Here is a 22,126-nt window from a genome sequence, read left to right as displayed (position 1 = left end):
TCTAGTGGTTAGAGCAGGTAGTCTAGTGGTTAGAGCAGGTAGTCTAGTGGTTAGAGCAGGTAGTCTAGTGGTTAGAGCAGGTAGTCTAGTGGTTAGAGCAGGTAGTCCTAGTGGTTAGAGCAGGTAGCCTAGTGGTTAGAGCAGGTAGCCTAGTGGTTAGAGCAGGTAGTCTAGTGGTTAGAGCAGGTAGCCTAGTGGTTAGAGCAGGTAGTCTAGTGGTTAGAGCAGGTAGTCTAGTGGTTAGAGCAGGTAGCCTAGTGGTTAGAGCAGGTAGCCTAGTGGTTAGAGCAGGTAGTCTAGTGGTTAGAGCAGGTAGTCTAGTGGTTAGAGCAGGTAGTCTAGTGGTTAGAGCAGGTAGTCTAGTGGTTAGAGCAGGTAGTCTAGTGGTTAGAGCAGGTAGTCTAGTGGTTAGAGCAGGTAGTCTAGTGGTTAGAGCAGGTAGTCTAGTGGTTAGAGCAGGTAGTCTAGTGGTTAGAGCAGGTAGTCTAGTGGTTAGAGCAGGTAGTCTAGTGGTTAGAGCAGGTAGTCTAGTGGTTAGAGCAGGTAGTCTAGTGGTTAGAGCAGGTAGTCTAGTGGTTAGAGCAGGTAGTCTAGTGGTTAGAGCAGGTAGTCTAGTGGTTAGAGCAGGTAGTCTAGTGGTTAGAGCAGGTAGTCTAGTGGTTAGAGCAGGTAGTCTAGTGGTTAGAGCAGGTAGTCTAGTGGTTAGAGCAGGTAGTCTAGTGGTTAGAGCAGGTAGTCAGTGGTTAGTCTAGTGGTTAGAGCAGGTAGTCTAGTGGTTAGAGCAGGTAGTCTAGTGGTTAGAGCAGGTAGTCTAGTGGTTAGAGCAGGTAGTCTAGTGGTTAGAGCAGGTAGTCTAGTGGTTAGAGCAGGTAGTCTAGTGGTTAGAGCAGGTAGTCTAGTGGTTAGAGCAGGTAGTCTAGTGGTTAGAGCAGGTAGTCTAGTGGTTAGAGCAGGTAGTCTAGTGGTTAGAGCAGGTAGTCTAGTGGTTAGAGCAGGTAGTCTAGTGGTTAGAGCAGGTAGTCTAGTGGTTAGAGCAGGTAGTCTAGTGGTTAGAGCAGGTAGTCTAGTGGTTAGAGCAGGTAGTCTAGTGGTTAGAGCAGGTAGTCTAGTGGTTAGAGCAGGTAGTCTAGTGGTTAGAGCAGGTAGTCTAGTGGTTAGAGCAGGTAGTCTAGTGGTTAGAGCAGGTAGTCTAGTGGTTAGAGCAGGTAGTCTAGTGGTTAGAGCAGGTAGTCTAGTGGTTAGAGCAGGTAGTCTAGTGGTTAGAGCAGGTAGTCTAGTGGTTAGAGCAGGTAGTCTAGTGGTTAGAGCAGGTAGTCTAGTGGTTAGAGCAGGTAGTCTAGTGGTTAGAGCAGGTAGTCTAGTGGTTAGAGCAGGTAGTCTAGTGGTTAGAGCAGGTAGTCTAGTGGTTAGAGCAGGTAGTCTAGTGGTTAGAGCAGGTAGTCTAGTGGTTAGAGCAGGAAGTCTAGTGGTTAGAGCAGGTAGCCTAGTGGTTAGAGCAGGTAGTCTAGTGGTTAGAGCAGGTAGTCTAGTGGTTAGAGCAGGTAGTCTAGTGGTTAGAGCAGGTAGTCTAGTGGTTAGAGCAGGTAGTCTAGTGGTTAGAGCAGGTAGTCTAGTGGTTAGAGCAGGTAGTCTAGTGGTTAGAGCAGGTAGTCTAGTGGTTAGAGCAGGTAGCCTAGTGGTTAGAGCGTTGGGCCAGTAACCGAAAGGTTGCTAGATCTAATCCCCGAGCTGACACGGTACAAATCTGTAGCTCTGCCCCTGAACAAGGCAGTTAACCCACTGTTCCTAGGCCGTCATTGAAAATAAGAATTTGTTCTTAACTGACTTACCTAGTAGAATAAAGGTTAAAAAAATAAAAATAATATAGAGATTCTGTTGTGTTTTAAACTCTAAATGAGTGAGAAATAGATGTTATTAAGCAGGTTTCCATCCAACCATCATATGGAAGTAAACATGGAGTCATGCAACGATATGATTCACAGTTTAAGCTACAGATTTAATAAGTGATGAACAGGGAGGTGAAAGATGAACTTGCCTACTTGATGTTCCTTGACAATAAATATCCAGGGTCATTTGACCCCCCGCCCCCAAATAAATCTAGCCCTTATCCATAATAATCTCATCATGTAGGCTTACCCCACACTGTATGTGCCAGCTATTGGCTCAAGTGCCACAGGCCAAGACCACAGCAACATCTTATAGAGGACGACACACGGCAATGTCTTATAGAGGACGACACACAGCAATGTCTTATAGAGGACGACACACGGCAACGTCTAGAGGACGACACACAGCAACGTCTAGAGGACGACACAACGTCTAGAGCAACGCAACTAGAGGACGACACACAGCAACGTCTAGAGGACGACACACGGCAACGTCTAGAGGACGACACACGGCAACGTCTAGAGGACGACACACGGCAACGTCTAGAGGACGACACACGGCAACGTCTAGAGGACGACACACGGCAACGTCTAGAGGACGACACACGGCAACGTCTAGAGGACGACACACGGCAACGCTCTAGAGGACGACACACGGCAACGTCTAGAGGACGACACACGGCAACGTCTAGAGGACGACACACGGCAACATCTTATAGAGGACGACACACGGCAACATCTTATAGAGAACGACACACAGCAACGTCTAGAGGACGACACACAGCAACGTCTAGAGAACGACACACAGCAACGTCTAGAGAACGACACACAGCAACGTCTAGAGAACGACACACAGCAACGTCTAGAGTACGACACACAGCAACGTCTAGAGAACGACACACAGCAACGTCTAGCGGACGACACACAGCAACGCCTAGAGGACGACACACAGCAACGTCTGAGGACGACACACAGCAACGTCTAGAGGACGACACACAGCAACGTCTAGAGGACGACACACAGCAACGTCTGAGGACGACACACAGCAACATCTTATAGAGAACGACACACAGCAACGTCTAGAGAACGACACACAGCAACGTCTAGAGAACGACACACAGCAACGTCTGAGAACGACACACAGCAACGTCTAGCGGACGACACACAGCAACGCCTAGAGGACGACACACAGCAACGCCTAGAGGACGACACACAGCAACGCCTGGAGGACGACACACAGCAACGCCTAGAGGACGACACACAGCAACGTCTAGAGGACGACACACAGCAACGTCTAGAGGACGACACACAGCAACGTCTAGAGGACGACACACAGCAACGTCTGAGGACGACACACAGCAACGTCTAGAGGACGACACACAGCAACGTCTAGAGGACGACACACAGCAACATCTTATAGAGAACGACACACAGCAACGTCTAGAGAACGACACACAGCAACGTCTAGAGAACGACACACAGCAACGTCTAGAGGACGACACACGGCAACGTCTAGAGGACGACACACAGCAACGTCTAGAGGACGACACACGGCAACATCTAGAGAACGACACACTGCAACATCTAGAGAACGACACACGGCAACGTCTGGAGAACGACACACAGCAACATCTCATGAAGCTCTAGAGAACGACACACGGCAACGTCTAGAGGACGACACACAGCAACGTCTGATGATGCTTTAAACAGAGGCTGTATAACGAGGCCAGGGCTTTAATGCGGGGTACGTACCCATACTTCATGACGTGAAGGTTCCACAGCTTCATCACCTCCTTCTCTCCATCGTTCACGTCTGTAAACTCCTGGATTTGCTGTAGACAGAACAACAGTCAGAGTGGATCCAGAGTCAAGTTGGAGACTCCAAACCCAATGTCAGTGTGGCTCTGTTGTAATGGTAGACCTGGGTTTGTATGGGCCTAATACCTACAGGCTGTACTGGTGCAGAGTAGACCTGGGTTTGTATAATACCTACAGGCTGTACTGGTGCAGAGTAGACCTGGGTTTGTATGGGCCTAATACCTACAGGCTGTACTGGTGCAGAGTAGACCTGGGTTTGTATGGGCCTAATACCTACAGGCTGTACTGGTGCAGAGTAGACCTGGGTTTGTATAATACCTACAGGCTGTACTGGTGCAGAGTAGACCTGGGTTTGTATGGGCCTAATACCTACAGGCTGTACTGGTGCAGAGTAGACCTGGGTTTGTATGGGTCTAATACCTACAGGCTGTACTGGTGCAGAGTAGACCTGGGTTTGTATAATACCTGCAGGCTGTACTGGTGCAGAGTAGACCTGGGTTTGTATGGGCCTAATACCTGCTGTACAGTGTGTGTCTCACCATGGGTGGTGCTACCTGCTCAGTGTGTGTCTCACCATGTGTGGTAGCTACCTGCTCAGTGTGTGTCTCACCATGTGTGGTAGCTACCTGCTCAGTGTGTGTTTGCGTCTCTCACCATGATGGTCCTCTCTCGGAGCCAGAAGGGGTCAGTCTCATCCTCACTGTCGTGATCTACCTCCTGGGGTGTTTTGGGGGTACAGCTGTCTGAACGGAAGTAGAGGCGGTTGTGACCAGGGATGATTCTCTGCTGGTCTCCCTCTCCTCCATCAGCCTCCAGGAACTCACACAGACTGGGGGGGAGGAGACGCTTCGGTCTAAGGGGAGGAGAGGGAGGGGTTAGTAAGTGACTGTCAATTGTACCTGAATACATACATGCTTTAGCCTACAGGAAGAGAGAGGTAAAGATCCTACTGAAAGGAGAACAGAAGAGAGAGAGCAAGGAGAGAGGTAAATATCCTGAGAGAGAGTAAATATCCTACAGGAAGGAGAGGAGAGAGGTAAATATCCTACAGGAAGGTGAGGAGAGAGTGTAAATATCCTACAGATGAAGGAGAACAGTGTGAGGGTGTGTGAGAGAGGTAAATATCCTACAGGAAGGAGAGGATGTGTGTAAATATCCTACAGGAAGGAGAGGAGAGTGTGTAAGTTACCTACTGAAAGGAGAACAGAAGAGAGGGAAAGAGAGAGAGTGTAAATATCCTACAGGAAGGAGAGGAGAGTGAGTGTAAATATACCTACAGGAAGGAGAGTGTGAGAGAGTGTGTATCCTACTGAAGGAGAGTGAGAGTGTGTAAATTACCTGCAGGAAGGAGAGGGAAAGAGTGTGTGTAAATATCCTACTGGAAGGAGAACAGAAGAGTGTGTGTGTGTGTGTGTGACCCAGACGTGTGTACCCAGTTACCTGCAGATGAAGGTGTGTGTGTGTGTGTGTGTGTGACCCAGAAAGTGTACCCAGTTACCTGCAGATGAAGGTGTGTGTGTGTGTGTGTGTGTGTGTGTGTGACCCAGAAAGTGTACCCAGTTACCTGCAGATGAAGGTGTGTGTGTGTGTGTGTGTGTGTGTGTGTGTGAGGATGTGTGTGTGTGTTACCTGTGTGTGTGTGTGTGTGTGTGTGTGTGTGTGACGTGTGTGTGTTACCTGCAGATGTGGATGTGTGTGTGTGTGTTGTGTGTGTGTGTGTGTGTGTGTGTGTGTGTGTTACCTGCAGATGAAGGTGTGTGTGTGTGTTACCCAGACGAGGATGTACCCAGTTACCTGCAGACGAGGATGTGTGTGTGTGTGTGACGAGGATGTGTGTACCCAGTTACCTGCAGACGAGGATGTGTGTGTGACCCAGACGTGTGTGTGACCCAGTTACCTGCAGACGAGGATGTGTGTGTGTGTGTGTGTGTGTGACCCAGTTACCTGCAGACGAGGATGTGTGTGACCCAGTTACCTGTGTACCCAGTTACCTGCAGACGAGGATGTGTGTGTCCCAGTTACCTGCAGACGAGTGTGTTACCTGCAGTGTGTGTGTGTGTGTGTGTGTGTGTGTGTGTGTGTGAGTGTGTGTGTGTGTGTGTGACCCAGACGTGTGTGTGTGTTACCTGCAGACGAGGATGTGTGACCCAGACGTGTGTACCCAGTTACCTGCAGATGAGGATGTGTGTGTTACCCAGACGTGTGTACCCAGTTACCTGCAGACGAGGATGTGTGTGACCCAGACGTGTGTACCCAGTTACCTGCAGACGAGGATGTGTGTGTGTGTGTGTGTGTGTGTGTGTGTGTGTGTGTGTGTGTGTGTGTGTGTGTGTGTGTGTGTGTGTGTGTGTGTGTGACCCAGTTACCTGCAGACGAGGATGTGTGTGACCCAGTTACCTGCAGACGAGGATGTGTGTGACCCAGACGTGTGTACCCAGTTACCTGCAGACGAGGATGTGTGTGACCCAGTTACCTGCAGACGAGGATGTGTGTGACCCAGTTACCTGCAGACGAGGATGTGTGTGACCCAGTTACCTGCAGACGAGGATGTGTGTGACCCAGTTACCTGCAGACGAGGATGTGTGTGACCCAGTTACCTGCAGACGAGGATGTGTGTGACCCAGTTACCTGCAGACGAGGATGTGTGTGACCCAGTTACCTGCAGACGAGGATGTGTGTGACCCAGTTACCTGCAGACGAGGATGTGTGTGACCCAGTTACCTGCAGACGAGGATGTGTGTGACCCAGTTACCTGCAGACGAGGATGTGTGTGACCCAGTTACCTGCAGACGAGGATGTGTGTGACCCAGTTACCTGCAGACGAGGATGTGTGTGACCCAGTTACCTGCAGACGAGGATGTGTGTGACCCAGTTACCTGCAGACGAGGATGTGTGTGACCCAGTTACCTGCAGACGAGGATGTGTGTGACCCAGTTACCTGCAGACGAGGATGTGTGTGACCCAGTTACCTGCAGACGAGGATGTGTGTGACCCAGTTACCTGCAGACGAGGATGTGTGTGACCCAGTTACCTGCAGACGAGGATGTGTGTGACCCAGTTACCTGCAGACGAGGATGTGTGTGACCCAGTTACCTGCAGACGAGGATGTGTGTGACCCAGTTACCTGCAGACGAGGATGTGTGACCCAGTTACCTGCAGACGAGGATGTGTGTGACCCAGTTACCTGCAGACGAGGATGTGTGTGACCCAGTTACCTGCAGACGAGGATGTGTGTGACCCAGTTACCTGCAGACGAGGATGTGTGTGACCCAGTTACCTGCAGACGAGGATGTGTGTGACCCAGTTACCTGCAGACGAGGATGTGTGTGACCCAGTTACCTGCAGACGAGGATGTGTGTGACCCAGTTACCTGCAGACGAGGATGTGTGTGACCCAGTTACCTGCAGACGAGGATGTGTGTGACCCAGTTACCTGCAGACGAGGATGTGTGTGACCCAGTTACCTGCAGACGAGGATGTGTGTGACGGGGGATCTCTTGACGGGTCCGTTCCTGCTGAAGGCGAAGCCGGGCTGACTGTGAATATCCCGAGGATTCCCAGCATGCACCCCGTCGTAACGCTCATTAATAGACACGTCTATCCTCGCTCCTTTAGGGTGGGGCTGGTGAGGTCATAGGACATGTCAATCACAACAGACCTGTCTAGTTTAATAACCAGCCCTTATTCAGCCCCCAATATGTACAGCTCCTGACAGTACAACCCCGCCACCCCACACACACACCCCCGGTCTCTCTCACCTCCTAGGCTGTTTACACAGCCAGCCCAATTATTGGCAAAATATCAGAATTGGGCTGCCTGTCTAAATGCAGTCATAGTTGAAGATGAATCTGCTGTGGGCCAGTTTGAGGAGACTGTAGTCCTCTACAGTTCAGAGTGCACCAGACAAACACACACACACTGTCTCTGGGTGTCTCTCTCTCTCTCTCTCGCTTCCCCTCGCTCTCACCACGTAGTTGAAGATGAATCTGCTGTGGGCCAGTTTGAGGTGTTTGAGGAGACTGTAGAGTCTCCTACAGTTCAGAGTGCACCAGGGACAGTGGAGGTCATCTCTAGCCTCGGTTTGCTGCTGTGTGTTGTGGTTATACAGGAACTAGAGAGAAGGAGAGAGAGTGAGAGTGAGAGAGGGAGAGAGAGAGGGGGTGAGGGAGGGAGGGAGAGAGAGAGGGTGAGAGGAGAAGGAGAGCGTGAGAAGGATATAGACTATGTAATTCTACACATAAGGTCAGCCAGTCTGACCATAGAGTATGAGTCAGTAGAAACTATGAAACTCCCCATCCTTGACAGCCAAGTCTGAAATACATTGAACCAAATGGGACCCTATTGCCTACATAGTGAACCATGGGCCCTGGTCAAATGAAGGGCACTATATAGGGAACAGGATGCAGACCTGCTATAAAGGACCAGGTCTCTAATAACCCCCAGTCAGCCTGTTATAAAGGACCAGGTCTCTAATAACCCCCAGTCAGCCTGTTATAAAGGACCAGGTCTCTAATAACCCCAGTCAGACCTGTTATAAAGGACCAGGTCTCTAATAACCCCCAGTCAGACCTGTTATAAAGGACCAGGTCTCTAATAACCCCAGTCAGCCTGTTATAAAGGACCAGGTCTCTAATAACCCCCAGTCAGACCTGTTATAAAGGACCAGGTCTCTAATAACCCCCAGTCAGCCTGTTATAAAGGACCAGGTCTCTAATACCATCCACCCCCAGTCAGACCTGTTATAAAGGACCAGGTCTCTAATAACCCCCAGTCAGACCTGTTATAAAGGACCAGGTCTCTAATAACCCCCAGTCAGACCTGTTATAAAGGACCAGGTCTCTAATAACCCCCAGTCAGACCTGTTATAAAGGACCAGGTCTCTAATACCATCCACCCCCAGTCAGACCTGTTATAAAGGACCAGGTCTCTAATAACCCCCAGTCAGACCTGTTATAAAGGACCAGGTCTCTAATAACCCCCCCAGTCAGACCTGTTATAAAGGACCAGGTCTCTAATAACCCCCAGTCAGACCTGTTATAAAGGACCAGGTCTCTAATAACCCCCAGTCAGACCTGTTATAAAGGACCAGGTCTCTAATAACCCCCAGTCAGACCTGTTATAAAGGACCAGGTCTCTAATAACCCCCAGTCAGAGACCTGTTATAAAGGACCAGGTCTCTAATAACCCCAGTCAGACCTGTTATAAAGGACCAGGTCTCTAATACCATCCCCCCAGTCAGACCTGTTATAAAGGACCAGGTCTCTAATAACCCCCAGTCAGACCTGTTATAAAGGACCAGGTCTCTAATAACCCAGGTCTCTAAGCCAGTCAGACCTGTTATAAAGGACCAGGTCTCTAATAACTCCCAGTCAGACCTGTTATAAAGGACCAGGTCTCTAATAACCCCAGTCAGACCTGTTATAAAGGACCAGGTCTCTAATACCATCCACCTCCAGTCAGACCTGTTATAAAGGACCAGGTCTCTAATAACCCCAGTCAGACCTGTTATAAAGGACCAGGTCTCTAATACCCCCAGTCAGACCTGTTATAAAGGACCAGGTCTCTAATAACCCCAGTCAGACCTGTTATAAAGGACCAGGTCTCTAATACCATCCACCTCCAGTCAGACCTGTTATAAAGGACCAGGTCTCTAATAACCCCAGTCAGACCTGTTATAAAGGACCAGGTCTCTAATAACCCCCAGTCAGACCTGTTATAAAGGACCAGGTCTCTAATAACCCCAGTCAGACCTGTTATAAAGGACCAGGTCTCTAATAACCCCAGTCAGACCTGCTATAAAGGACCAGGTCTCTAATACCATCCACCCCCAGTCAGACCTGTTATAAAGGACCAGGTCTCTAATAACCCCCAGTCAGACCTGTTATAAAGGACCAGGTCTCTAATACCCCCAGTCAGACCTGTTATAAAGGACCAGGTCTCTAATAACCCCAGTCAGACCTGCTATAAAGGACCAGGTCTCTAATACCATCCACCTCCAGTCAGACCTGTTATAAAGGACCAGGTCTCTAATAACCCCCAGTCAGACCTGTTATAAAGGACCAGGTCTCTAATACCCCCAGTCAGACCTGTTATAAAGGACCAGGTCTCTAATACCCCCAGTCAGACCTGTTATAAAGGACCAGGTCTCTCATACCATCCACCTCCAGTCAGACACATAACAAGAGAACAAAAGACAAGCACAACACAACTGTGATTCAGACATGGATTGCACAATGCAATCTGCTCTAAAGTCAAGAATACAAGTGTGTTTCTCCCTCTCACCTGGTAGAATATGCGTAGATTGTCACTCGGTTCCTCAAGTGTGTGTTCTTGTCTCATCTGAAACTCTGTACTGCTGAAGGAGTCTTTCACAGCTACAGAGAGAGGGGTGAATAGAAGTGTTCCACGTTTAAAGGGATTCTTTGGTGAGGTCATAGAAGTGTTCCACGTTTAAAGGGATTCTTTGGTGAGGTCATAGAACGTGTTCCACGTTTAAAGGGATTCTTTGGTGAGGTCATAGAAGTGTTCCACGTTCAAAGGGATTCTTTGGTGAGGTCATAGAACGTGTTCCACGTTCAAAGGGATTCTTTGGTGAGGTCATAGAACGTGTTCCACGTTCAAAGGGATTCTTTAACGTGTTCCACGTTCAAAGGGATACTTCAGGATTTTGCTAATGAGGTCATTTATCTACTTCCCCAGAAATCAGATGAACTCGTGGATACTACTTTTATTTCTCAGTGTCCAGTATGAAGGATGTTGCTAACTATCACTGGCGCAATTGCTAACTAATGTTCGCTAGCAGACACCACAGACTTCCAGTCATTTTGCTAAAGCTAGTTAGCATTGGCTCACAAAACTGCCTCTTAACTTCCTTTATAACGGACGCAAAGACATAAAAAATCTACAAATTACAACAGTCCGTCTGTGTGCGAGTGCGTCGTCCGGTCCGTGTCTCACCTACGGTCTGAGTGGGTCTGAGGGAGCAGGGCTTAGGGTCGGAGGTCAGGCTGCTAGCGTCAGCGTTCCGCGTGGCGAGGGGTTTGGCCACAGGGGCCGTCGACCTATCACTGGGCTCGCCTGTCCAACGCAGTGTGAACTGGAGAGTAGGACCCTTGGAGAACGTCTCAAACGGAGGGAGGAGCTACAGAAAGTGGGGTAGAGAGACAAAGACATGAGTAAAGGGAAGTGCTGACCTCTTCCTGTCTGTTCAGAGAGGAAGACCAGGGGCCTGGGAGGAGGAATTACATACTAGTGATGCACCGTATACAAAACTTCTGGACTTTTTTTGATACAATCATTTTTATTTTCGATACTTCCTGCCAAATGTATCTCACGGATCAAATTTGTTTATCAACGCAGTCAATGTCCCCAACGGAATACACCATGCCTGTCGCCACTTAGCCTGGACTGGGAGTCTGGACTGTATCATGTTAGCTCCCCACTTAGCCTGTACTGGGTCTGGAGTCATGTTAGCTCCCCACTGCCTGTACTCATCTGGACTGTATCATGTTAGCTCCCCACTTAGCCTGTACTGGGAGTCTGGACTGTATCATGTTAGCTCCCCACTTAGCCTGTACTGGGAGTCTGGACTCTGGCCTGTACTGTATCATGTTAGCTCCCCACTTAGCCTGGACTGTATCATGTTAGCTCCCCACTTAGCCTGTACTGAGAGTCTGGACTGTATCATGTTAGCTCCCCACTTAGCCTGTACTGGGAGTCTGGACTGTATCATGTTAGCTCCCCACTTAGCCTGTACTGGGAGTCTGGACTGTATCATGTTAGCTCTCCACTTAGCCTGTACTGGGAGTCTGGACTGTATCATGTTAGCTCCCCACTTAGCCTGTACTGGGAGTCTGGACTGTATCATGTTAGCTCTCCACTTAGCCTGTACTGGGGGTCTGGACTGTATCATGTTAGCTCCCCACTTAGCCTGGACTGTATCATGTTAGCTCCCCACTTAGTCTGGACTGTATCATGTTAGCTCCCCACTTAGTCTGGACTGTATCATGTTAGCTCCCCACTTAGCCTGTACTGTATCATGTTAGCTCCCCACTTAGCCTGTACTGTATCATGTTAGCTCCCCACTTAGCCTGTACTGTATCATGTTAGCTCCCCACTTAGCCTGTACTGTATCATGTTAGCTCCCCACTTAGCCTGTACTGTATCATGTTAGCTCCCCACTTAGCCTGTACTGTATCATGTTAGCTCTCCTGTACTGTATCATGTTAGCTCAGCCTGTACTGTATCATGTTAGCTCCCCACTTAGCCTGGACTGTATCATGTTAGCTCCCCACTTAGCCTGTACTGTATCATGTTAGCTCCCCACTTAGCCTGTACTGTATCATGTTAGCTCCCCACTTAGCCTGTACTGTATCATGTTAGCTCCCCACTTAGCCTGTACTGTACCATGTTAGCTCCCCACTTAGCCTGTACTGTATCATGTTAGCTCCCCACTTAGCCTGTACTGTATCATGTTAGCTCTCCACTCAGCCTGTACTGTATCATGTTAGCTCCCCACTTAGCCTGTACTGTATCATGTTAGCTCCCCACTTAGCCTGTACTGTATCATGTTAGCTCCCTGTACTGTATCATGTTAGCCTGTACTGTATCATGTTAGCTCCCCACTTAGCCTGTACTGTATCATGTTAGCTCCCCACTTAGCCTGTACTGTATCATGTTAGCTCTCCACTCAGCCTGTACTGTATCATGTAGCCTGGACTGTATGTTAGCTCCCACTTAGCCTGTACTGTATCATGTTAGCTCCCCACTAGCCTGTACTCCACTCCCCACTTAGCCTGTACTGTATCATGTTAGCTCCCACTGCCTGTACTGTATCATGTTAGCTCCCCACTTAGCCTGTACTGTATCATGTTAGCTCCCCACTTAGCCTGGACTGTATCATGTTAGCTCTCCACTCAGCCTGTACTGTATCATGTTAGCTCCCCACTTAGCCTGGACTGTATCATGTTAGCTCCCCACTTAGCCTGTACTGTATCATGTTAGCTCCCCACTTAGCCTGTACTGTATCATGTTAGCTCCCCACTTAGCCTGGACTGTATCATGTTAGCTCTCCACTCAGCCTGTACTGTATCATGTTAGCTCCCCACTTAGCCTGGACTGTATCATGTTAGCTCTCCACTCAGCCTGTACTGTATCATGTTAGCTCCCCTTAGCCTGTACTTAGCCTGGACTGTATCATGTTAGCTCTCCACTCAGCCTGTACTGGGAGTCTGGACTGTATCATGTTTAAATGTAACAATACTGAACTTCTAAGATCCCTAACTAATGAACAGAGTAGCTGAGTTCATCTGACTGGATCAGGAGCCATTCTGGGACTTGTTAATATACCTTTTATTTATTTACATTTTTTTATTGAACTTTATTTAACGAGGCAAGTCAGTTAAAGAACAACTTCTTATTTACAATGAGGGCCTACCAAAAGGCAAATGGCCTCCTGCGGGGACGAGGGCTGGGATTAAAAATTATACACACACACACACACACACACACACACACACACACACACACACACACACACACACACACACACACACACACACACACACACACACACACACACACACACACATGTATATATAAAAATATAGGACCAAACACACATCACAACAGCACATGACAACACAACAGTACATAAAGAGAGACCTAAGACAACAACATAGCAAGGCAGCAGCACATGACAACACAACAGCACATAAAGAGGGACCTAAAGACAACAACATAGCATGGCAGCAGCACATGACAACACAACAGCACATAGAGACCTAAGACAACAACATAGCAAGGCAGCATAGACCTAAGACAACAACATAGCAAGGCAGCAGCACATGACAACACAACAGCACATAAAGAGGGACCTAAGACAACAACATAGCAAGGCAGCAGCACATGACAACACAACAGCACATAGAGAGACAACACAACAGTACATAGAGACCTAAGACAACAACATAGCAAGGCAGCAGCACATGACAACACAACAGTACATAGAGACCTAAGACAACAACATAGCATGGCAGCAGCACATGACAACAGTACATAGAGACCTAAGACAACAACATAGCATGGCAGTAGCACATGACAACAGTACATAGAGACCTAAGACAACAACATAGCATGGCAGCAGCACATGACAACACAGGTATTGTTTTGGTATGGAGTAACGTGATACTAAACCTGGTTTCCAAGTCCAAATTGTGGTCTGGTGACAACACACACGTACCTTTCCATCCAGGTTCGTTTCCCAGGTGGCTCTCTTCTTGTTGACAGGACAGTCCACCATCTGCTGCATAGACACCTCATACTCTCCATCTAACAACTGCAGACGCCTACACACACACACACACACACACACACACACACACACACACACACACACACACACACACACACACACACACACACACACAAACATAATAATAATATAATATATGCAACAGATAGAGGCCATCCAACAACTGCAAAGTCAGTCGGTTTCTTGTGAAGAAAGGTGATTTCTAGACAGCCAACTGCAATGGGTGTTACAAGCCCCACAGTCCCCGGAGAGCTACAGAAGGACCAACAAACCACAAACATTAACAGCAACACAGTCCCCGGAGACGGGGACAAGCCAACAACTCCCCCGGAGTCGGTTTTGGAAGACAAGCCCCACAGTCCCACGGAGACGCGGGACAACTGCAATCCCCGGTGACGTGGGACAAGCCCCACAGTCCCCCGGAGACGCGGGACAAGCCCCACAGTCCCCCGGAGACGCGGGACAAGCCCCACAGTCCCCCGGAGACGCGGGACAAGCCCCACGGACGGACGCGGGACAAGCCCCACAGTCCCCCCGGAGACGCGGGACAAGCCCCACAGTCCCCGGAGACGCGGGACAAGCCCACAGTCCCCGGAGACGCGGGACAAGCCCCACAGGAGACGCGGGACAAGCCCCACAGTCCCCCGGAGACGCGGGACAAGCCCCACAGTCCCCGGAGACGCGGGACAAGCCCCACAGTCCCCTGGAGACGCGGGACAGCCCCACAGTCCCCGGAGACGCGGGACAAGCCCCACAGTCCCCGGAGACGCGGGACAAGCCCCACAGTCCCCGGAGACGCGGGACAAGCCCCACGGAGACGCGGGACAAGCCCCACAGTCCCCGGAGACGCGGACAAGCCCCACAGTCCCCCGGAGACGCGGGACAAGCCCCACAGTCCCCCGGAGACGCGGGACAAGCCCCACAGTCCCCGGAGACGCGGGACAAGCCCCACAGTCCCCCGGAGACAAGTGCAGCCCCACAGTCCCCGGAGAATGAGGACAAGCCCCACAGAATGTGTTTGTGTGTGACAAGATCCCCCTGGAGACGCGGGACAAGCCCCACAGTCCCCGGAGACGCGGGACAAGCCCCACAGTCCCCTGGAGACGCGGGACAAGCCCCACAGTCCCCGGAGACGCGGGACAAGCCCCACAGTCCCCCGGAGACGCGGGACAAGCCCCACGGAGACGTGTGGACAAGCCCCACGGAGACGCGGGACAAGCCGGAGACGCGGGACAAGCCCCACAGTCCCCGGAGACGGGTGTGTGCCCCACAGTCCCCTGTGTACTGTACTGGACAAGCCCCAAGTCCCCGGTAGAAACAAGCCCCAATTCAGTCCCCGGAGACATTCGGGACAAGCCCTCACGGAGAACAAGCTATTAGGGTTAAGTTTAACGGAGACGCGGGTTAAGCCCCACAGTCCCCGGAGACGGGGTTAGGTTCCCCCGGAGACGGGGGACAAGCCCCACAGTTTAAGGAGGGGTTAGGTTTAGGGTTACAGTCCCCGGGTTAGGGGTTCCCCTGGAGACGGGGACAAGCCCCACAGGGGAGACGTTTAGGGTTAAGTTTACAGGGTTAGGTTTAGGGGACAAGTTTACAGGGTTAGGTTTAGGGGTTAAGTTTACAGGTCCCCGGGGTTAGGTTTAGGGGTTAAGTTTAAGGGTTAGGGTTAGGTTTAGGGACAAGCCCCACAGTTAAGTTTACGGTTAGGTTTAGGGTTACAGTTTAAGGGTTAGGTTTACGGGGTTAAGTTTACGGAGGGTTAACAAGCCCCACGGTTAGGTTTACGGGGTTAAGTTTAAGGGTTAGGTTTACGGGGACAAGTTTAAGTCCCCCGGTTAGGTTTAGGGTTAAGTTTAATCCCCCGGAGTGGTTTGTGGTGAAAGATGAATAAAAAAAGAACACAACCCTCTGTGTGAATGTGTGTGTTGTGTTCCAGTGTGTGTGTGTGTGTGTGTGTGTGTAAGTGTGTGTCTGTGTCTGTGTGTGTGTGTGTCTGTGTGTGTGTGTGTCTGTGTGTGTGTGTGTCTGTGTGTGTGTGTGTGTGTGTGTGTGTGTGTGTGTGTGTGTGTGTGTGTGTGTGTGTGTGTGTGTGTGTACTGTACTGGTGAGTACCTAAAGTCCAAGAGTAGTAAACCAACTATAATTCAGACAAGTGAGGACATTCAGCCGGTCCTCACTTGTTAAAGGCTATTTTAGGGTTAGGTTTAGGGGTTAGGGGTTAAGTTTAAGAGTTAGGGGTTAGGTTTAGGGTTAAGTTTAAGGGTTAGTTAAGTTTAAGGGTTAGGGGTTAGGTTTAGGGGTTAAGTTTAAGGGTTAGGGGTTAAGTTTAGGGTTAAGTTTAGGGGTTAAGTTTAAGGGTTAGGTTTAGGGGTTAAGTTTAAGGGTTAGGGGTTAGGTTTAGGGGTTAAGTTTAAGGGTTAAGTTTAAGGGTTAGGGGTTAGGTTTAAGAGTTAGGGGTTAGGTTTAGGGGTTAAGTTTAAGGGTTAGGGGTTAGGTTTAAGGGTTAGGGGTTAGGTTTAGGGGTTAAGTTTAAGGGTTAAGTTTAAGGGTTAGGTTTAGGGGTTAAGTTTAAGGGTTAGGTTTAGGGGTTAAGTTTAAGGGTTAAGTTTAGGGGTTAGGTTTAGGGGTTAAGTTTAAGGGTTAGGTTTAGGGGTTAAGTTTAAGGGTTAGGTTTAGGGGTTAAGTTTAAGGGTTAGGGGTTAGGTTTAGGGAAAATAAGAACTTGAATGGGAATCAAATTGTTGGTTCCCAGAAAGTCCTCAAGTATAGTAAGACATAGCTGTGTGTGTGTGTGTGTGTGTGTGTGTGTGTGTGTGTGTGTGTGTGTGTGTGTGTGTGTGTGTGTGTGTGTGTGTGTGTGTGTGTGTGTGTGTGTGTGTGTGTGTGTGTGTGTGTGTACCTGTTCTTATCAAACACAGTCATCTGAGCTACGAACATCGTTTCTCCAACTTCTTCTTGTCTGACGGTGGAGCTTCTCTTCTTCCTGTTACACACATCCTCTGTACCAATACAAGACTGGGGTTAACACACACCTCCTCTGTTCCAATACAAGACTGGGGTTAACACACACACACACACCTCCTCTGTTCCAATACAAGACTGGGGTTAACACACACCTCCTCTGTTCCAATACAAGACTGGGGTTAACACACACCTCCTCTGTTCCAATACAAGACTGGGGTTAACACACACACACACACCTCCTCTGTACCAATACAAGACTGGGGTTAACACACACGTCCTCTGTTCCAATACAAGACTGGGGTTAACACACACACACACACACTCCTCTGTTCCAATACAAGACTGGGGTTAACACACACCTCCTCTGTACCAATACAAGACTGGGGTTAACACACACACACACACATCCTCTGTTCCAATACAAGACTGGGGTTAACACACACACACACACACACACATCCTCTGTACCAATACAAGACTGGGGTTAACACACACACACACCCCCTCTGTACCAATACAAGACTGGGGTTAACACACACATCCTCTGTTCAATACAAGACTGGGGTTAACACACACACACACACACTGGGGTTACACACACACACACCTCTGTTCCAATACAAGACTGGGGTTAACACACACACACACACACACACACACACCTCTGTTCCAATACAAGACTGGGGTTAACACACACACACACCTCCTCTGTTCCAATACAAGACTGGGGTTAACACACACACACCTCTGTACCAATACAAGACTGGGGTTAACACACACACACACACACACACATCCTCTGTACCAATACAAGACTGGGGTTACACACACACACACCTCTGTTCCAATACAAGACTGGGGTTAACACACACATCCTCTGTTCCAATACAAGACTGGGGTTAACACACACACACACACCTGTACCAATACACGACTGGGGTTAACACACACATCCTCTGTACCAATACAATACTGGGGTTAACACACACACACACCTGTACCAATACAAGACTGGGGTTAACACACACATCCTCTGTTCCAATACAAGACTGGGTTAACACACACCTCCTCTGTTCCAATACAATACTGGGGTTAACACACACACACACACACATCCTCTGTTCACACACACAACACACACACACACACACACACACACACACACACACACACATCCTCTGTACACAATACAACACACACACACACACACACTCTGTACCAATACAAGACTGGGGTTAACACACACATCCTCTGTACCAATACAAGACTGGGGTTAACACACACACACACACACATCCTCTGTTCCAATACAAGACTGGGGTTAACACACACATCCTCTGTACCAATACAAGACTGGGGTTAACACACACACACACCTCCTCTGTACCAATACAAGACTGGGGTTAACACACACACACACCTCCTCTGTACCAATACAAGACTGGGGTTAACACACACACACACACATGTACCAATACAAGACTGGGGTTAACACACACACACACACACACACATCCTCTGTACCAATACAAGACTGGGGTTAACACACACACACACACACATCCTCTGTACCAATACAAGACTGGGGTTAACACACACACACACACACCTCCTCTGTACCAATACAATACTGGGGTTAACACACACGCCTCTGTTCCAATACAAGACTGGGGTTAACACACACACACACACACACACATCCTCTGTACCAATACAAGACTGGGGTTAACACACACACACACACATCCTCTGGACTGGGGTTAACACACCGTTCCTACAATACTGGGGTTAAACACACACTACTGGACACACATCCAGACCAATACAAGACTGGGGTTAACACACACACACACATCCTCTGACCAATACAAGACTGGGGTTAACACACACACACACCCTCTGTACCAATACAAGACTGGTTCAGACACACCTGTTTCTTCCTCTGTACCAATACAAGACTGGGGTTCACACACACAGCACACATCCTCTGTACCAATACAAGACTGGGGTTAACAACACCTCCTCTGTTCCAATACAAGACTGGGGTTAGACAAAGACACAACACACACACATCCTCTGTACCAATACAAGACTGGGGTTAACACACACACACACATCCTCTGTACCAATACAAGACTGGGGTTAACACACACACACACACATCCTCTGTACCAATACAAGACTGGGGTTAACAGACACACACACACACACCTCTAGACACAACAGAGTTCTGCTCATTCTCTGACACATGACTTCACTGTACACACACACACATCCTCTGTACCAATACAAGACTGGGGAATAACAATAACACCTCCTCTGTTCCAATACAATACTGGGGTTAACACACACAGTAATCCTCTGTACCAATACAAGACTGGGGTTAACACACACACACACACATCCTCTGTACCAATACAAGACTGGGGTTAACACACACACACACACACATCCTCTGTACCAATACAAGACTGGGGTTAAACACACACACACACACCTCCTCTGTACCAATACAAGACTGGGGTTAACACACACACAGTCCTCTGTACCAATACAAGATGAGGGTTAACACACACACACACACACATCCTCTGTACCAATACAAGATGGGGGGAATAACAACACAGTAATCCTCTGGATGAAGACTGGGGTTAATGACACACACACACATCCTCTGTACCAATACAAGACTGGGGTTAATGACACACACACACCTCCTCTGTACCAATACAATACTGGGGTTAACACACACGTCCTCTGTTCCAATACAAGACTGGGGTTAATACACACACACACACAACACACACACATCCTCTGTACCAATGAAGACTGGGGAATACACAAGACACAACCTCTGTACCAATACAAGACTGGGGAATAAGAAGACACATCCTCTGTTCCAATACAATACTGGGGTTATCCTCTGAGACTGGGGTTAACAAGACACACACATCCTCTGTACCAATACAAGACTGGGGTTAACACACACACACACAGGATGTACCAATACAAGAGGGGGAATAAGAACACAGTAACCACACACACACACACACACACACACACACACACACACACACACACACACACACACACACACACACACACACACACACACACACACACACACACACACACACACACATCCTCTGTACCAATGAAGACTGGGGAATACAGAAGACAGTCCTCTGTACCAATACAAGACTGGGATGAGACACACAATGAATACAATACTGGGGAACAAGAACACAGTAACCACACATCCTCTGTACCAATGAGACTGGGGAATAAGAAGACAGTACACCTCTGTACCAATGAAGACTGGGGTTAACACAGAAGACACACATCCTCTGGATGAGAGGGGGAATACAGAAGTACAGTAAAGACTGGGGTTAACACACATCCTCTGTTCCAATACAATAATGAGGAACACACACAACCATCCTCTGTATACAAGACTGGGGTTAATAAGAAGACACACATCCTCTGTACAATACAAGACTGGGGTTAATAAGAAGACAGTAACCAATACAAGACTGGGGTTAACACACACACACACCATCTACCCTAGTGAATGTAGTTTAACTCCAGACAAGTAACCGGTCTGGATGACCAGTCCGGGCTGCAGTAACCTGCCTGGTCCAGACACTCTGAACAACAGGGACAGTAACCGTCAGGATGGCCGGCTGAGAAACTCACTACTGGACACCACCAGAGAAGACAGTAGCCCGGCTTGGGCTGACTGCTGGGAGTGGAATAAGAAGACTGTCTGTTCAGAGGCACCTGAGTAGGAACCTGCTTCACTGGACAGTAATCCTGGGGGTGGGAGAGAACAGGGGAGTGGAAATGTGGGGAATGGGGAGAAAAGAGAAAAGAGAGAAAGGGTTAAATGAGAGAAGATGTGAGCGCGTACACACGTCACCTAGGACGCTCACACTCGCTCTCTCTTACCTTCCTCTTCTTGTGACAGACTTTAACCAGCAGCACCTCTAGAGAAACAGAGTTCTGCTCATTCTCTGAGTCTACGGATGACTTCTCTGTAGTGGGGATAAGAAGACAGTAACCGCCAGGATGAGAGGGGAATGAGAGGGGAATAAGAAGACAGTAACCGTCGGGATGAGAGGGGAATAAGAAGACAGTAACCGTCAGGATGAGAGGGGAATAAGAAGACAGTAACCGTCAGGATGAGAGGGGAATAAGAAGACAGTAACCGTCAGGATGAGAGGGGAATGAGAAGACAGTAACCGTCAGGATGAGAGGGGAATAAGAAGACAGTAACCGTCGGGATGAGAGGGGAATAAGAAGACAGTAACCGTCAGGATGAGAGGGGAATAAGAAGACAGTAACCGTCGGGATGAGAGGGGAATAAGAAGACAGTAACCGTCAGGATGAGAGGGGAATAAGAAGACAGTAACCGTCAGGATGAGAGGGGAATGAGAGGGGAATAAGAAGACAGTAACCGTCAGGATGAGAGGGGAATAAGAAGACAGTAACCATCGGATGAGAGGGGAATAAGAAGACAGTAACCGTCGGGATGAGAGGGGAATAAGAAGACAGTAACCGTCGGGATGAGAGGGGAATAAGAAGACAGTAACCGTCAGGATGAGAGGGGAATGAGAGGGGAATGAGAAGACAGTAACCGTCAGGATGAGAGGGGAATGAGAGGGGAATGAGAAGACAGTAACCGTCAAGATGAGAGGGGAATGAGAGGGGTATAAGAAGACAGTAACCGTCAGGATGAGAGGGGAATAAGAAGACAGTAACCGACCAGGATGAGAGGGGAATAAGAAGACAGTAACCGTCCATCATCCCTAGAGGGGAATGATCAGGGGAATAAGAAGACAGTAACCATCATGAGAGGGGAATGAGGGGAATGAAACAGTAACCGTCAGGATGAGAGGGGAATAAGAAGACAGTAACCGTCCAGGATGAGAGGGGAATGAGAAGACAGTAACCCAGGATGAGAAACATAAGAAGACAGTAACCGACCATGATCCCTAAGAAGACATGTAACACTTACCGACCATGAGAGGGAATGAAACATAAGAAGACAGTAACCGACCATCATGAGAGGGGAATGAGAGGGGAATAAGAAGACAGTAACCGTCCCTAGGAAGATCAATTAAGAAGACAGTAACCATCATCCCTGA

The 22,126-nt window shown here is 48.9% G+C and overlaps 1 protein-coding gene across 1 annotated transcript in view; it reads right to left on the bottom strand.

Annotated features, from left to right (window-relative positions):
* LOC124020309 (polycomb protein SUZ12-like) overlaps nucleotides 1–22,126 on the bottom strand; it is a 36,171-nt gene that overhangs the window by 1,085 nt on the left and 12,960 nt on the right. The window contains exons 5-15 of the mRNA XM_046335661.1: nucleotides 21,966–21,973; nucleotides 20,928–21,013; nucleotides 20,760–20,792; nucleotides 16,915–17,036; nucleotides 13,944–14,049; nucleotides 10,661–10,844; nucleotides 9,986–10,077; nucleotides 7,671–7,814; nucleotides 7,168–7,325; nucleotides 4,359–4,557; nucleotides 3,639–3,718 (exon numbers count right to left, since the gene is read on the bottom strand). Coding sequence (XP_046191617.1) covers nucleotides 3,639–3,718; nucleotides 4,359–4,557; nucleotides 7,168–7,325; nucleotides 7,671–7,814; nucleotides 9,986–10,077; nucleotides 10,661–10,844; nucleotides 13,944–14,049; nucleotides 16,915–17,036; nucleotides 20,760–20,792; nucleotides 20,928–21,013; nucleotides 21,966–21,973 — 1,212 coding nt within the window. The remainder of the gene's footprint in view (nucleotides 1–3,638; nucleotides 3,719–4,358; nucleotides 4,558–7,167; nucleotides 7,326–7,670; nucleotides 7,815–9,985; nucleotides 10,078–10,660; nucleotides 10,845–13,943; nucleotides 14,050–16,914; nucleotides 17,037–20,759; nucleotides 20,793–20,927; nucleotides 21,014–21,965; nucleotides 21,974–22,126) is intronic.

Source organism: Oncorhynchus gorbuscha, unplaced genomic scaffold (genome assembly GCF_021184085.1).
Source record: "Oncorhynchus gorbuscha isolate QuinsamMale2020 ecotype Even-year unplaced genomic scaffold, OgorEven_v1.0 Un_scaffold_807, whole genome shotgun sequence".
In the NCBI taxonomy this organism is placed as follows: domain Eukaryota; kingdom Metazoa; phylum Chordata; class Actinopteri; order Salmoniformes; family Salmonidae; genus Oncorhynchus; species Oncorhynchus gorbuscha.
Note: the sequence above shows the minus strand (reverse complement) of the source record. Positions and strands in the feature narration are given on the sequence as shown.